Consider the following 17,234-nt stretch of genomic DNA (forward strand, 5'->3'; position numbering starts at 1 on the left):
ACTCTGTGATCACATATGACTGACAGACAATTCTGGATGTGGATGGTTCGGGTCGTTATAGACTGAAAGATGCATGTACGGTGGACCTCCTCGCTAGCATGGGAATACTTCGTGGGCTACATCGAGCGGCCTTTGTAGCAGCGGAGTCAAGTGCTAGCGGTGACCGCCAATGGAGACGACATAGGCGGTGCGAGCGGAAGCAGAAGCGGGGATGCCGAGCTGGGCTAACAACAAAGAGAAAAGCTAACCAAAGAAGCGTGGAGTCTCCGGGTAAGAAGCCATTTAAACTAGAACTAGCCGGCGTCAGGCTGGATAATCCCTGCACACATAGCAATTCTCTTAGAATAAAACACAACTCACATAATGTTTTTTCTTTTGTGACCATGTCAGAGGCAGACATACATTGTACTGAGGTAGCTAACTATGATGCGTTCAGTTTATCGCAACATCAAGCAAACAATCTGAATATCCCCGTCGTATCAATTCCTAGATATGGTCGAAACTATTTAAAGTGCAATACGCATAATAAACGCAACATTATTAATATTGCTACTTCGGATAATTTCAACAAACAATCCTCAAAACAGCCCACTACCTATAATATGGGCTTTTTAAACATAAGATCATTATCTTCCAAAACGCTATTAGTTAATGAAGTCATTAGAGACAACAAACTTGACGTCGTTGGTCTCGCCGAGACCTGGCTCAAACCAGACGATTTTTTTGCGCTAAATGAAGCATCTCCTCCTGGCTATACCAATACACATGTTGCCCGACCTCTTAAAAGGGGAGGGGGTGTCGCACTAATATACAATGAAAACTATAATCTTACACCTAACCTAAAAAATAAATATAACTCGTTTGAGGTGCTCACTTTGAGGTTTGTCACACCGCTGCCTCTCCACCTGGCTGTTATCTACCGCCCCCCTGGGCCCTATTCGGACTTCATCAGTGAATTCTCAGAGTTTGTTGCTGATCTAGTGACGCACGCCGACAACATAATCTTAATGGGGGACTTTAATATCCATATGAATACCCCATCGGACCCTCCATGCGTGGCGCTCCAGACTATAATTGATAGCTGTGGTCTTACACAAATAATAAATGAACCCACGCATCGCAACAGTAATACGATAGATCTAGTGCTTGTCAGGGGTGTCACCACCTCTAAAGTTACGATACTCCCATACACTAAAGTAATGTCCGATCATTACCTTATAAAATTCGAAGTTCTGACTCATTGTCAACAAACTAATAATAATAATAATAACTACTATAGCAGCCGCAACATTAATGCTGCCACAACGACGACTCTTACTGACCTACTGCCTTCGGTAATGGCACCATTCCCAAATTATGTGGGCTCTATTGATAACCTCACTAACAACTTTAATGACGCCCTGCGCGACACCATTGATATTGTAGCACCGCTAAAGCTAAAAAGGGCCCCTAAAAGGCGTACCCCATGGTTTACAGAAGAAACTAAAGCCCAGAAATTATCATGTAGAAAGCTGGAACGCAAATGGCGTGCGACTAAACTTGAGGTTTTCCATCAAGCATGGTGTGATAGTTTAATAACTTATATCAATCAATCAGCTTTATTGTCCATTCTTACATGTACAAGACACATAAGAACTGAAATTACATTTTCGGCACAATCCCGCTAAGAGCAGACATACGTTACAGGGAGACAAGACGGGACCGCCAACGGATCAGCCTCACTTAGGCGCTCCTTAAAAAGGTGGGAAAAAGGTGACATTGGGGAAGGGGGGAAGTAAAAAAAAATATCAGTCTGAGGCTGGACCCTCAGGAATGGTCCAGACTGAGTCCGAGGAAAAAAACCTCACATAGCATGGCACACATAAACATGGTACATTTAATCACAACAACTCGCAACAGAGTCATCCAACAGGACTTTGGAGGCCGGCAGCTGCTGTTGAGCGCTGCTCAGCCCCCACAACCCCGGAGGAATTAAGCAGTGGTAAAGGCGTTGATTTGGGGAGGGGTGTGTGCGTGCATGTATGCCCAATTAACTTGGGTGAGATGTTGGATTGTCTTTATGGGCCGAGGCCGGCCCCAAGAGTTCAAGAGTTCAAGAGTCCGACCCAGGTGCTTTTGAAAAAAAGGGAAAGGTCAAAAGCGTCCATCTTTGAGGAGTCCTCAGGGGAGTGTTTTCAAACAGCCTGTTCCTCAAGGCCATTCGAGGGAGTCAAATCGTAGATTAAGATGTTGTTTTTTCTTCGAGCAGTCAAAACAATGACATTCCTGCTCTGTATGCTGGCTCTGACAATTCCAATTTATTCTTTCTGTAACATCATCAAGATGGAATCTACCTTGCGATTCAAATCAGCAATCGCTCCAGTCTGTGATCCCACAGCACGACCCAATCCTTCCATTGCGTTGAACAGCCTGTTGGCCCCTTGAGTGGCTGCCATCGTCTTCCGAATTTGACGATACACCAGAGCAATGACCAGCCCAATCAGCAAATGCCCTGCGATCACAGCTCCAAATAGGTAGATGTCTTCCACGTCCTCGATGGAAAGGACTGAGAGGCACATGATTCTCCAAGTATTCCAGGAATCTCTCACGTACCCCGCAGCAATGGTTCCATCAGGGCAGCCAGGCTCCCCCGAGCCTCTTTTCCTTGTCGAAAAGACTGTGTCAATTGCGTCGAGAGTCCAGTTGATCAAATTCATTTTGATGTTTAGATTTGAGGACAGCTCAAGAAAAGAGGCTTCAAAATAGTTCAGACAAGACAAAAACAAAGAGAGCAAGCAGGGAAGGAGGGAGCGGAGAAAAATGCGACCGCCCTCACCAGACGCAAGACAGAAAGTATAAACGCATGCTTACCTCAGCTAAAGCTAAATATTACTCAAATCTCATCCACCTCAACAAAAATGATCCTAAATTTCTGTTTAGTACAGTAGCATCGCTAACCCAACAAGGGACTCCTCCCAGTAGCTCCACCCACTCAGCAGATGACTTTATGAATTTCTTTAATAAGAAAATTTAAGTCATTAGAAAAGAGATTAAAGAAAATGCATCTCAGCTACAACTGGGTTCTATTAACACAGATACGACTGTATATACGACGGATACCGCCCTCCAAAATAGTTTCTCTCTCTTTGATGAAATAACATTGGAGGAATTGTCAAAATGTGTAAATGGGACAAAACAAACAACATGTTTACTTGACCCAATTCCTGGGAAACTTATCAAGGAGCTTTTTGTATTACTAGGTCCATCAGTGTTAAATATTATAAACGTATCACTTTCCTCTGGCACTGTTCCCCTAGCATTCAAAAAAGCGGTTATTCATCCTCTACTCAAAAGACCTAACCTCGATCCTGATCTCCTGGTAAACTACCGGCCGGTGTCCCACCTTCCGTTTATCTCGAAAATCCTCGAAAAAATTGTAGCACAGCAGCTAAATGAACACTTAGCGTCTAACAATCTCTGTGAACCTTTTCAATCTGGTTTCAGGGCAAATCACTCTACGGAGACAGCCCTCGCAAAAATGACTAATGATCTATTGCTAACGATGGATTCTGATGCTTCATCTATGTTGCTGCTTCTTGATCTTAGCGCCGCTTTCGATACTGTTGATCATAATATTTTATTAGAGCGTATCAAAACGCGTATTGGGATGACAGACTTAGCCTTGTCTTGGTTTAACTCTTATCTTACTGACAGGATGCAGTGTGTCTCCCATAACAATGTGACCTCGGACTATGTTAAGGTAACGTGCGGAGTTCCCCAGGGTTCGGTTCTTGGCCCTGCACTCTTTAGTATTTACATGCTGCCGCTAGGTGACATTATACGCAAATACGGTGTTAGCTTTCACTGTTATGCTGATGACACCCAACTCTACATGCCCCTAAAGCTGACCAACACGCCGGATTGTAGTCAGCTGGAGGCGTGTCTTAATGAAATTAAACAATGGATGTCCGCTAACTTTTTGCAACTCAACGCTAAGAAAACGGAAATGCTGATTATCGGTCCTGCTCAACACCGACGTCTATTTAAAAATACCACCTTAACATTTGACAACCAAACAATTAAACAAGGTGACTCTGTAAAGAATCTGGGTATTATCTTCGACCCAACTCTCTCGTTTGATTCGCACATTAAGAGTGTTACTAAAACGGCCTTCTTTCATCTCCGTAATATCGCTAAAATTCGTCCCATTTTGTCCACAAGCGATGCCGAGATCATCATCCATGCGTTCGTTACATCTCGTCTCGATTACTGTAACGTTTTATTTTCGGGCCTCCCTATGTCTAGCATTAAAAGATTACAGATGGTACAAAATGCGGCTGCTAGACTTTTGACAAAAACAAGAAAGTTTGATCATATTACACCTATACTGGCTCACTTGCACTGGCTTCCTGTGCACCTAAGATGCGACTTTAAGGTTTTACTACTTACGTATAAAATACTACACGGTCAAGCTCCTGCCTATCTTGCCGATTGTATTGTACCATATGTCCCGGCAAGAAATCTGCGTTCAAAGAACTCCGGCTTATTAGTGATTCCCAGAGCCCAAAAAAAGTCTGCGGGCTATAGAGCGTTTTCTATTCGGGCTCCAATACTATGGAATGCCCTCCCGGTAAAAGTTAGAGATGCTACCTCAGTAGAAGCATTTAAGTCTCATCTTAAAACTCATTTGTATACTCTAGCCTTTAAATAGACTCCCTTTTTAGACCAGTTGATCTGCCGTTTCTTTTCTTTTCTACTCTGCTCCAAACCCGGGGTGGACCGCTAGCCTGTTCATCAGATGGGGACATCTCTACGCTGCTGACTCGTCTCCACTCGGGATGGTTCCTGCTGGCCCCACTATGGACTGGACTCTCGCTGATGTGTTGGACTTTCACAATATTATGTCAGACCCACTCGACATCCATTGCTTTCGGTCTCCCCTAGAGGGGGGGGGGTTACCCACATATGCGGTTCTCTCCAAGGTTTCTCATAGTCATTCACATTGACGTCCCACTGGGGTGAGTTTTCCTTGCCCGTATGTGGGCTCTGTACCGAGGATGTCGTTGTGGCTTGTACAGCCCTTTGAGACACTTGTGATTTAGGGCTATATAAATAAACATTGATTGATTGATTGATACTTCTTCATAAACATTGCCTCTGTTGGTTGCACCCAAGTAGTGCACTCTGTTTTAAATAAATTGCTTTTAGACATGATTCCATCCATCCACGTTCTACCGCTTGTCCCTTCATCAACAATCAAGTCCACATAATGACAATTCTGATCTCAAACAGTTCACAAATTTCAAACATGGTGTAAAAAAAAGGTTTTATTGTAACGCTCAAGAGCCAATCACGTTCACATGACTTAACTGCAGGACATTGCAGTACTTCTAATGCATTCAGAACTGTGCAAATGCCTTCAAAACAAAACCCTCACCAAACGAGGTTTATGCTTTGTAACCACATTAGTTAAGTCGGACCCTTTGCAACAAGTCACTGTTTCATGTCAAAACACCCTGAGAAACTCCCAGCACTGTTGAGACAGCACAAGTACCAATCACAGCCACAGCTGAGGCAACACTTCGCTGTGTTTAATGGGGCCCCGCATTTTCTCTCATAGACAAACTCAAGGGGGTTTGTGCCTCAGCTTATCCACGTTCTAAATATTCCCTTCATCTTTCACCTTCTTTTGGAAATCTAGATGAGGTTGTTCCAAATCAGCCCTTGTCCCATTAAAAATGACATAATGAGACATAAAAAGTATGTTAAAGCAGTGAGCTAATTTCACATTCTTGTCTCGGTCTGCTTATCCTCAGTTGGCCCTCGTTATTTTTTTTTGGGGGCCGGAAAAAAAAAAAAACCCTGCTGTTGAGGACCTGGTGGATGATGAAAGCAACATGGACCCGGCTGCAATTTGCGCTGCATTTGAGAATAGCGGGAAGCCACCCTAGAAGAGACATTTATGTTGCCGAAAACAAATGTCATTAAAATGGACACTTTAACTGCCTAATATTAGGGTTGTTGACTAATATGATTTTGTCATCGTAAAAGTGCAAAATAAATCTGAAACTATAGCAAGGAAGCATAGGTTGGAACCTCACCCCGTTTTTAAGTGCTGCTGCCTCTCACAAGTCAGGTGCATTTGTAGCTTCTGTCGGCCAAACAAACTGAGAGGAGTTACGACAACTGTGTGTGTGTGTGTGTGTGTGTGTGTGTGTGTGTGTGTGTGTGTGTGTGTGTGTGTGTGTGTGTGTGTGTGTGTGTGTGTGTGTGTGTGTGTGTGTGTGCGTGTCAAACAGCTGAAACTCAACGGCCCCTCAAGAGTGCATGGCAATGCGCGTTCTGTGGATTAACACTGTGTTGTCTACAGAACAGAGGCAACCGTATAGCAGCTGCCTTAGGCCCCGTTTGCACTAAGCCGGATAAGGTTATCCAGGGTAAATCCCACCTAACCTTATCCTTGTCCACACACACACAATGGTCGATTAAGACCGCCTCGCCCACGTCCGTCAGCCGGCGCAACGCAACCAAATAAGCATGCGTGGAAAATGCGCACGTCATAGTCACCTCCAGTGTTGCTTTGTGTGCAAGTTTTTAAATTTGACTTGTCTGAACAATATCCAGTGTTGTGGTATTTCAATTAACTGGAATCCAGTGTGCTGTGGGGCCCTATTGTCGTGAATCACACCTTGAGCCATCATAAATTAATCAAATCTTTATTGGACACGAAAGTACACAATGTGACAAATAACATTTGACAACAATCAATCTAGGGATCTAGATATCTGGTCAGGACACTCCTCACTCTTTTGCCTTCACCTTCATTGTCCATTCCTTTTTGGTGACTTTATATACTCTGGACCTAGACGTTGAGTCCGCGACATACGTGGCAGACATTAACTGATACAGTCTGCTTTGCCAGTCCAAATGCATTCAATGTTTTCCGTAGTCTTCCCTCGACGGCCAGGTAATACAAAGCACACGCTACCTTTTTTATCACATTCACGGGAGCCCGCATTCTCGTTGACTCTCCTTCGACGAATGGACAAAGTTTTTCGGTAAGTAGAATCACAGCTGACCTGGACATTGGAAAGTTCTCTTGCCGTCTGAGAAGTGTTGTATCCCAAATGGCTGCAATCGCCTTCTCTTAAGGTATTCATGTGTGATTTCCATGAGTGTCTGAACATGTAGAAGAAGGAGAAACACGACATGTCTGGATGACTCGCCTTCATATTTCCAGTGGTTAACTCCGAGTTACGAAACCGCTTTAATATGAAGCTGGCTGTGGAGCGTTCTTTCTGACGTCACTTCCTGTGTGGGGCGCGGCCTTTCTGGCCTCACTTCCTCTCCGAACTGAGTTTGTAAACGATCAATGAGTCCATACAAAGCTAAGAGCCGGATATTCAAGAAATACATGGCGCACTTACCCGTGTAAAAAATTTGTCCGAGGAGGGGAACCTTAAACGATGGTTTAGTGTGGCTGAAACGGGGCTTAGGCTAAATAATTATTTGTTTATGGGGTTATCCGGCTTAGTGTAGACAAAGTCTTAAACACTTAAATAATTGATTACAATACATTACCACACTAGTCAGTAAACAAAAACCACTGCAACGACTAATATAAATGGGTTAAAAGTAGATATTTCTTGGTCCACCATGTTTTTTCAAACTATTACCTGCAATAATCAAAAATACAATACAATACTAAACTGAAAATCACCACAAACCAAAACTCAACAGCATACTGTAGCAGGAGAGTCTTATACAATTATGCACTCAATCGCACAAAGACACCTGACAAGGGCGAACAATAATGCTTCAGCTCTGGATTCATGTCTAGTTTAATACAGCATGGAAGACAATCATACATTGTGGCCAACAGTGTTCTAGGCTTAACAACAACGGCAATTAAAATGAAGGAGACAACTCTAAAGTTTCCCATGCAATATGAAGGCTAAATAAAAACATTCCCGTATCCACACCAACATTTTATGGGGTTTTCCATGGCTCAAGCCACACTCCTCCACATGTGCAGAATCTGCTTCACTCTACATAACTCTACCTGCCTCTGTCGGTTTTGCACTTAAAAAAAGCATCTTTAAAAAACGACCACAAATCGCAACATTGAACACATTGCTGGGTTGCACGTGGCGTCAAATCCGTTTGCTGTCATCTCAGTCTCAACCACTTGTGAGGCAAGTCGTAGTGATGAAGTAAAGTGAAGGCAGAGCAAAAACCATGCATACATGAGCTGTTCTTACTCGTGGAAATGGTTCCAAATGGGGCTTTTGGAAAAAGTTCCTACAAAGTTCTTAAGACGGTTCATTATAAAAGGAAAGTTCATGAAAGTTCAAAGTTAGTTCAAGAAACAACCAAAACCTGAATCACATGATTTTCCAGTGGCCACTTTGTCAATGTCTCAATGAAGTTAAAAATAAACTGTAAACGCCTGTTTGCTAATTCATTTACCGTATTTTTCGGATTATAAATCGCTCCGGAGTATACGTCGCACCAGCCGAAAATGCATAATAAAGAAGGAAAAAAACATATATACGTCGCACTCGAGTATAAGTCGCATTTTTGGGGGAAATGTATTTGATAAAATCCAACACCAAGAATAGACATTTGAAAGGCAATTTAAAATACCGTATTTTCCGCACTATAAGGCGCACCTTCAATGAATGGCCTATTTTAAAACTTTGTTCATATATAAGGCGCACCGCATTATAAGGCGCACCGCATTATAAGGCACATCGCATTATAAGGCGCATCAAATAGACGCTACAGTAGAGGCTGGGGTTACGTTATGCATCCCCTAGTTGCGAGACCTGCTGTGTCTCAATATTGGTCCATATATAAGTCGCACCGGATTATAAGGCGCACTGTCAGCTTTTGAGAAAATTGGAGGTTTTTAGGTGCGCCTTATAGTGCGTAAAATACGGTAAATAAAGAATAGTGAACAACAGGCTGAATAAGTGTACGTTATATGGCGCATAAATAACCAACTGAGAACGTGCCTGGTATGTTAACGTAACATATTATGGTAAGAGTCATTCAAATAACTATAACATATAGAACATGCTACACGTTTACCAAACAATCTGTCACTCCTGATCGCTAAATCCGATGAAATCTTCTTCCTCGTTGTCGCTCCTGGTATGCGCCGCTCCCTTTCTTTCTGCTGCTCGATCGCCATTTTCTGCTGCATATTTCACTACGTCCAGCTTGTAATCTGCAGTATATGATTTCCTTTTCGGTGCCATTTTTGTTCAGCCCTTCTCAGTTTTTATAAGTTACCGCCAATGTAGAAATGATCCATTTTAATAGCTACGGACATAGTAGCATTTAGCATCCCATGACCCACAATGCTCTTCTGCCATGACGCACAATGCACTTCTGCCATGACCCGCCCCCGCCGAATTCTTATTGGTTGACGTATGTGACAATTGCTGACATTTGCTTCGTCTCTTACGCGAATGACATAAATAATATTATTTGATATTTTACGATAATGTATTAATAATTTCACACATAAATCGCCCCGGAGTTTATGTCGCACCCCCGGCCAAACTATGAAAAAAAATGCGATTTTTAATCCGAAAAATACGGTACTTTGCTTATTCTCTTGTGCCCCGGACGTCATTTCGAAACGACAAAACAGATGGAAACTTGTAAAAAACATGGAGGTCTACAACTTATTTGCGTGAGGCTGGGTCAAGGAAATTGGTATCGAAACTCTCCTGGATAAACCATGCATCGTTTTTGCTCGGGTAAGGTTGCATTTCATGATTCAACATCGCATGTACCGCCATGTTTGTTGTTGTTGTCGTTGTTGTTGCTAAGGTTGGGCGATGTGCCGAGTTTGTAAGATATATCAATATATTTTTAAACAAGATATGAATTAAGAGAATATCTTTATATATACCATTCCCTCTCCCTCTCAACACTCAATGGGCTACTAAATAAATTAATAAATAAATGGGTTATACTTGTATAGCGCTTTTCTACCTTCAAGGTACTCAGAGCGCTTTGACACTATTTTCACATTCACCCATTCATAACCACGACCCATCAGGAGCAAGGGTGAAGTGTCTTGCTCAAGGACACAATAGACGTGATGAGGTTGGTAGAAGGTGGGGATTTACCACTACCAGGTGTGAATGAATGAAGCGCTTTGAGTGTCTAGAAAAGCGCTATATAAATCTAATCCATTATTATTATCTATTTCATGAGCTATGGAGAAATGGTGTAATTAGTATGTGTTTTGTTCCCACATTAAGGTGACTTTATACTATTAAAACACATGTGTACATAACTATAGACATATATTACACATACAATAATGTGTATAACATATTTAAAATCAGAGCAGTTGAGTCATAAAGTGCACACTCGCCTGTCTGCCACTGGACAAAATGAAATACATAAAAGGAAATTATATAATGTTCTGTTGTTAAATAAGGTTTAAAACATGGGATAATGTGACAAAAATAGACATTTATTTTATATCTGCTTTCTTAAACCACTATTGGTAACATATGCTAGGACAGTGATGCATACATTTTTAAAATCTATTTTATATTATCTGAATCAGAATAAAAACAAGTTCAACATTCAATATTTATTTGTCATAAAACTGATCTTACTGTTTTTGATCTAATAACTTCAGCACTTTATAAAGACCGTATGTTTTATTTTAGTACAAGAAACAGAATGCATCTGTTCAAGTCTATTTTGGAAAAAAAGGACTCTAGGAAGCTACTTTCTTTGGTTCTACATAGAGATGTCCCAAACCCGATCACAGGATTGGATATTTGCCTTTTTTACCTAATTGGCAATCAACTGATGAGCTGCCGAGCCCAGCTGATCTTTACCGCAGCTGTGTCCCAGTGTTTACATGAATAAAGATTTTACTCACGTGGGAGATTCCTTCAAAAAGGATGCATGCTCGGGGGGACACAATACATTTCAAAATTCCTTGTTACACACATGCAGGAGGTACGGGCGTGAATTCCAGGAGAGTGCATGTCTTGCAGGAACACCTGCTCGAACGCACCGTTTATCCACAATGCCGACGATACTGTAAGACTCTTAGAAAACCCACTGTTATGTATGCTTTGTGTTTTCTTACGCTTAGTATTGTTGTACTTTTGCAAGTTACGATTTGTTTAAACAAAACGTGTGTAACAAAAAAAATGTATTACTATCATTTATCATTTCTGGCGGGCGTTGTGGCATCCTACTCTGTTCAGCGGTCCTTGAACGCACCGTAAAAACACCTCGGCCTCTTATTCCACTGAGTATAGAACGATCATTATGTCCTAAAAGAGCACAGCTTTTAAGTTCACAGCTTAGTTGCTAAGACAGCAATGTGTTTCTATGTTGTTTCTTAATTGAGAAATATGTTAATGTCTCTTGTTTTCATATTATTATTTAAGATAGTGAGCTGGCACCAGTCAGTCCGTGAGTGTAGTTATCAATCACGGATTTTGGATTATTTTAACAGTGACAGTAACCGTCTGGAGTTTTGCAGTGTTTATCTTTAATACCGTTTATGGTTTCATCCCTGGTATCAGTGTACAGTATAAACAATACTAAAATTATTAGATCAATATATTTATTTTTCTTGTCTTCATTATTATAAAATATTTTTTTTGGTCGTTTGGTTTTGCCCCTTTATTTCCAAAACAATTTTGAAAATTGGACAAAGCATTCAATACCACAAATTTAATGCAGCATCTGATTTACAACAGTACCAGCAAATTCTAAATATAATACACTCTCACGGTACATTGAGCCTTGACCGCAAACTAACACAAATTAGGGGGGGAAAAATATGATTCCAAAGCCAAATGTCCCGCTGTGGGAATATTTCATCTTAAAATCGTATGGGCAATATGAGCCCATCAACACGGACAAACGAAGAGCGAAAATGCCATGATCAAATGGCAATAAACAAAAAGACAACGTCCGTCCTAATTTTTCCAACTCGGGAAAAAAACACTTTTATGTTGTTTAATATCAATTTAGGTTAAGTGTTTGCTTACAGAAATGAGTCTGTTTTATATTTTTTATTTAGGATAACAAAGTTATTTACTTTCCGATTACAGTACAATGGTAAATATTTCTACAGTAATGAGAAATAAAAGTGTATATCCTTTTGAATGGTTACTTGCGTTATTATTACATAATATGATAACAAAACATTATAAAAACTGCATCGTTTTTTATAATTTATTTCTTCAGTTGAAGAGCATGATGCAGACAAAAGCTCTGAGTCTGTCTGCATAAAGCCAAAAAAAAGTAAATGATTGCATATTGATATAATTTGTGGCACCTTGAGACAATAATATATTGATTAGCAGTCTAAAAGTAATATGTCTTCCTTCGCTAGTTGTTTTCCAGGTTTTATGCCTTTATATGTGCAACATATAAAAATCGCAAATCGAATCGCAATTGCCATTTTGGAGAGAAAAATAAAAAAAGTACACCAATTTCTAAGCTCACTATTCTCTAAGCAAAACCTCTCTCAGGAAATATTACCACCAAAGTCAACAGTCCAAAGCAATAATGTCCCACTTTGGCCATGGCACACCATAAAAAAGGTACTTTGAAGGAAATATAAAGGCCGATCCAAGAGAAAGGACAGGGAGGAGAGGGATAGTGTAGAAGGAGTGCAAGATGCAGGGACCAAATTAGCTAGCTGTGTTTTTGTGGTATTGGCAATGTGGAGATCCAAAAAGAAAGCTAATGACTACAGTGGTAACTGGCATGGGAACCAAGTTTCCTTGAATGCTTTTAAGTTGCCTCCAGTCCACAGCCACCATGATTATTTTGTGAGTAGGTTTTCTTTGGCCAAAACCATTGTACCAGGTTACGAGTGTCAACGCAGCCTTTTTCTTCTTTTCAAGAACAATCATCTGACACATCTGACCTAGTGTAGAGATTAATTGTATTCCATCAAAGTCATACAAATACTTCGGCGTGGCGAAGTTGGTAGAGTGGCTGTGCCAGCAATCGGAGTGTTGCTGGTTACTGGGGTTCAATTCCCACCTTCTACCTTCCTAGTCACGTCCGTTGTGTCCTTGGGCAAGACACTTCACCCTTTGCCTCTGATGGCTGCTGGTTAGCGCCTTGCATGGCAGCTCCCGCCATCAGTGTGTGAATGTGTGTGTGAATGTGGAAATACTGTCAAAGCGCTTTGAGTACCTTGAAGGTAGAAAAGCGCTATACAAGTATAACCCATTTATCATTTAAAAATTTTTTAATGGCATAATCCAAAGATGCCCTGAGATAACTCACTGCTGCTGCACTTTATTACTGCATAGTTAACTCGTAGTTTTACAGGAAGTGACATGTGAATTATTAGAAAAAGAACGCCCTAGGACTAAGAATAGCAGCAGTAGTGATTGTTGCCCTCATACGGGGCCACCAGAGAGGCAAAGTGTCTCTATGGTGACCTCTCATCTGTCTTGAGAGCCTTAAACAACAAAGAGGAGTTTTATTGTCTCAGCATGAGAAAGGGAGACGGGGTCGACAGGGCATGACGGATAGTGTCCAACTGGATAAAGGAACCGTAAAACGTAAAAAATGGTCTTGGTCCTCATTACACACAAAAGCATTTAGGAGGCGGTAGCCGCATGTAACAATTAGACACAACATGTAATGCTAAAGCAAGCCTTGTCTTGACTGTTATTGAGTAATACAACTCACTGCAGCACTGGGACAGAGCAACTGCAAGACCAGCTATACTGAATATCTGCACAGCAACATGAACCAGACGGTAAAACCTGTCCTTGGTTGATGATGCAAGCCGATGCATGCAGATGCATTTAAAGCAGAAATAGTCACAATTGAGCACTGTACGGTTCAAGAAAAGGTAGAATCAACAATGGTTTGCTCAGTGACTCATTTTTAGTCACTCTGGCATGTTTTGCAAGCGTAAAAACTTTCACTATGATATATTAATATAATATAATATAATAATATAATATATCAGTATATATTATATGCTGTATATATAATATGTAAATATTAAATATATGTTATATTTTATATTGCTACTATGGTACATTTTTTGTGTATTTTATACCTGCATTATCTTTTCCATCCTTACACTTTCCATCCCTTTTAGCTGAGCTACAGTGTGGAACAATTTCCCTTGTAGATCAATAAAGTTTGTCTAAGTCTAAGTCCATGACACAAAAGTAAGGTTGTTTATCATTAACAAAGGCAATAATAATGTTCTGCTTTGAACTAATGATAAATGTTGGACATCTGACAGAAGAATAGTCACAAATTAAAAATAAGAAGTCCAATATAAACCACACTGAACTGATGATGATCAACTCAAATTCATTATACTTTTAAGAGAAGCTGATAAGCAAAAAAACTACTTTTTTTAAGATCTTCTGGACGATTCTTGGTTCACCAGGTGCATCGTAAAGTCTCATTGAGATTATTCACCCGGAAGAGCAGCTATAAAAGTAATAGCCTTCACAGACAGTACAGATGATCTAATGCAGGGTTGTCCAAAGTGTGGCTGTGGGCCAGCATATTGTCGAGATAAAAACGAACAAAAAAAAGCAAAGGTAAAAACGTAAGCACAAAAGAGCAAAAAATGTGTGTATATATATATATATATATATATATATATATATATATATATATATATATATATATATATATATATATATATATATATATATAAAAAAAATATATATATATATATATATATATATATATATATATATATATATATATATATATATATATATATATATATATATATATATATATGTGTGTATGTATGTATAAATAAATGATTTTATGAGAAAAAGCTGAAATGTTTGATAGTTGTATGCTCTGTCACCCATAACACAAATCTGACAAAAAGTTTGTCTTTAATTCTATAACTATATATACATACATATATATACGTTAGGTCAGGAAAAAACACAGAGGCTATATCATCCCTACAAGCCTGTTTCGCAGGATAAACCACAGAAACCTCGACTATATATATATATATATACACACACATATGTATACATATATACTGCATATATATGTATACATATACACTGCATATATATGTATACATATATACTGCATATATATGTATACATATATACTGCATATATATGTATACATATATACTGCATATATATGTATACACATATATATATATGTACACACATATATATATGTATACACATACACATACACACATATATATATATATATATATATATATATATATGTATGTATACACATATACACATATATATATATATACACATATATATATATATATATATATATATATATATAGTCGAGGTTTCTGTGGCTTATCCGTTATACAGTGCTCAATACCGGGGTAGAGCAGAATATATGTTAGGTCAGGAAAAAACACAAGAGGCTATATCATCCCTACAAGCCTGTTTCGCAGGTTTCCCTTTTATTGAAGTGTCTGTGGCTGTTACATACAGCCACAGACCTAACGTGTATACACAGTTGGTACCACTGTAATTTTGCCTAATTCCTGTGAGATTTTAGCTTGTGACTGAGGCACTAAGAAGTGGGACTACCCAGGACTAGCTGCAGTGTGTTCAAACAACCACCAGGTAGCATCTGTGAGCAAATAACACTGTATCATCTCTTTCTCGTTAGGACTTATCAGGTCCGTAGTGTATTCTTTACGCATTCTTCACTCTCGCTTTAAGTGAAAATTGAGGCAAAATTATACTGGTAACATCTGTACACACACATGACTGTGTGGATTGCCTACGGGTACTCCGGCTTCCTCCCACCTCCAAAGACATGCACCTGGGGATAGGTTGATTGGCAACACTAAATTGGCCCTAGTGTGTGAATGTGAGTGTGAATGTTGTCTGTCTATCTGTGTTGGCCCTGCGATGAGGTGGCGGCTTGTCCTGGGTGTACCCCGCCTTCCGCCCGAATGCAGCTGAGATAGGCTCCAGCACCCCCCGCAACCCCAAAAGGGACAAGCGGTAGAAAATGGATGGATGAATGTCTATTTTTCCATTATAAATATAAAAAAATCACAATATCAAAATAGGCCCTGCATGCTTTGACATTTCAGAATTTGGCCCTTGGTGGAAAAAGTTTGGACACCCCTGATTTAAAGTGATTAGGCTAATGACCAAGCTTCCTTGAATCTTGGCCTTCTTTTTTTCCCCTACCTGAATCCTTCTTGCTTGCCTTGCCTCCATCTCTGTTCTTTTTCAGCACTGCCTTAAACATGGCAAATTTCCTGGAATCCTCACTGCAGGCACCTATGGAAGATATAAAAGAATAAAAAAGAAAAGTCACTTATTAAGTCATCAAATTCTGTAAATTCTGTAACATGTGTGTGACATTGCTTTTTCTGTGGCTTTTTTGGGGTATTTTGTGATTCCACGGTGAACAGTGATGATAAATAAGAAAATGTGAGGACAACCACACTACTGGAAATGGAACTTCTTGCAACACAGTAGGATTAAAATCCATATCGCGATATATATTCGGTACTCATGCGGCAATGGCATCTTTTTTTAAACAGCGCTTCCAGTTTATTTAAAAGTTATGCTGCATTATAAACTATACTATTATATACACAGTCTGTATAAAATGTTTCACTGTAGCAGATAGTCATGAGGGTATGTTTGACCATTTTGCTCAAAATACTATAATTTTAAACTTCTGGTACCATAATTTGTAAGTTTTTATCTAGCAACCCTTCTCAGTGTAGTTGTAGTATTCTCTCTCTTAGGTCTGGACAGTTAATAATCGATTCTCTATTGTTACTGTTCATAGCTTGTCACTTCTTCAGCTACACTTCTGTTTAAGTGTACTACGCACTTAACTCTGTTGTTTCGTTATTTCACTTAGATTCAAGCTAGCTCAGCAGTTAGCATGGCTGTCTCCTACTGCACTCATCGGATTGTCTGCCCCGCAGGATGAATTTTGAGAACCAGTCATAGACAATTTAGAGTGAAAAGCTAATTTTCTTTTCACTCGCATACAAAACATTCTAACTTGGATTGTTTCCCTGGCTTCGAGACTCTTCCGAAGGACAGTGCGGCGAAGACACAACAAACTACCTTCTTGTCTCTCATGGACACACACCTGTTGTTGTTGATTTTGGACTAGCGACTGCACGACACCAAGGCCGCTGAACAGTGACACGCGGCAGGCTTACACACACACATGCATCCACAAAAATATACGCCACATACACATACCCCAACCCC

General features: G+C 40.0%; 1 protein-coding gene and 1 pseudogene across 2 annotated transcripts in view; one reads left to right on the forward strand and one right to left on the reverse strand.

The window, feature by feature from the left end:
• The window catches only part of tanc1b (tetratricopeptide repeat, ankyrin repeat and coiled-coil containing 1b), a 211,132-nt gene that overhangs the window by 163,316 nt on the left and 30,582 nt on the right, over positions 1-17,234 (reverse strand). For both annotated transcript variants that reach the window (XM_062069966.1, XM_062069967.1), the window contains exon 2: positions 16,185-16,277. In XM_062069966.1, the coding sequence (XP_061925950.1) occupies positions 16,185-16,245 (61 nt within the window). In that variant the 5' untranslated portion in view covers positions 16,246-16,277. The remainder of the gene's footprint in view (positions 1-16,184; positions 16,278-17,234) is intronic.
• Positions 67-13,783, forward strand: LOC133665235 (uncharacterized; annotated as a pseudogene).

Source organism: Entelurus aequoreus, linkage group LG14, assembly GCF_033978785.1.
Source record: "Entelurus aequoreus isolate RoL-2023_Sb linkage group LG14, RoL_Eaeq_v1.1, whole genome shotgun sequence".
Lineage (NCBI taxonomy): Eukaryota > Metazoa > Chordata > Actinopteri > Syngnathiformes > Syngnathidae > Entelurus > Entelurus aequoreus.